Source organism: Nanorana parkeri, unplaced genomic scaffold (assembly GCF_000935625.1).
Source record: "Nanorana parkeri isolate BGI_ZX_2015 unplaced genomic scaffold, ASM93562v1 scaffold4752, whole genome shotgun sequence".
Lineage (NCBI taxonomy): Eukaryota > Metazoa > Chordata > Amphibia > Anura > Dicroglossidae > Nanorana > Nanorana parkeri.
In genome coordinates this window covers 9,393-10,430 of record NW_017311014.1, presented here as the reverse complement: position 1 = coordinate 10,430, position 1,038 = coordinate 9,393, and the positions used below count along the sequence as shown (strand labels likewise).

General features: G+C 62.1%; 1 protein-coding gene across 1 annotated transcript in view; it reads left to right on the top strand.

Moving 5' to 3' along the window:
- Positions 1–84: 84 nt before the first annotated feature.
- Positions 85–1,038, top strand: part of LOC108804014 (exocyst complex component 3-like) — a gene marked incomplete at both ends in the record, with an annotated part of 7,978 nt that continues 7,024 nt past the window's right edge. The window contains 2 exons of the mRNA XM_018575783.1: positions 85–304; positions 384–1,038. Coding sequence (XP_018431285.1) covers positions 85–304; positions 384–1,038 — 875 coding nt within the window. The remainder of the gene's footprint in view (positions 305–383) is intronic.

The following is a 1,038-nucleotide window of genomic DNA, read 5'->3' as shown; positions in this document are numbered from 1 at the left end:
TCCTCCCCTTCAGTCTTCTATCTGACCTCCGTCCTCCCCTCGCCCCGGTTGTGGCCCCTGACATGTCGTCCTCTGTGTTTGCAGTCGGCCCTTCAGTCGTATTTGGAGGGCGTGGATCTCGGGCTCTCTCAGCTGCGAGTGGCGCACGCCGAGGTCCATGGGGTCCAGGAGGCGATGGGGGAGGTCCAGGAGATGTGGAGGGCCAGTGAGGGGCCCCTCAGTCACCTGCAGGCCATTCAGCACCTGGTGATGGAGCACGTCCAGCTGTCCGTGGTCATCCGCAGCTTGCCGCATGTCTACGCAGGTAACGGCAGCCGCGGCGCGATTCCCCATCGGTTGCCTCGTTATAGGGACGTGAATGATGATTCTTCTTCTGTTCCCAGTACCGGCGCTGATCCGTCAGACCAGGGAACTCATTGAGAAGCAGGTTCTATTGGAGGCCCACGTCCACCTCCGGCACCTGGAAAGCCTGCGCGATGACGTGCTGTATCGGCTGCAGAAGGCCGGGCCTTGGCTCAGCACCGGGAGGGACGACCAGAACCACAGAGAAGCTTTGGATCTGGTCAGAGAGTTCTTTGCTGCTGTTCAGGACCTGAGCCAGGAATTGGGTCATACTCTTTTCTCATTGGCTCACTCGGCTCTGGCTGTGGCGCGCCGCGACCCCTCAGTCCTGGTCTCTGCCATCCGGATCATTGAGCGAGAGGAAGTTCTGGATGTGGAGGAGTCCCGGGGTCCTCCGCAGCTCTTGTGGAGACCTCCTGGGCGGCCCAAGCGGTGGCGGGAGAAGTTCTTCCGGGCCGTGGAGACGGGCGTCTGCCAGAGACTGATGACCCCCGCCGTGGAGTCCCAGGAACTCCATCCCACCGACCTCGGCAGACACCTGAAGGAGGTTCAGTGCCGGACGGTGGAGGAGCTTCTGGCTGTCTCGGCAGTACTGGTGCCGTGTCTACCTCCGCACTACGACCTGTGCCGCAACGCCGGGAACATGTGTCACCAAATCATCTCCCGGCACCTGCGGGAACTCCTCCACCGCGACCT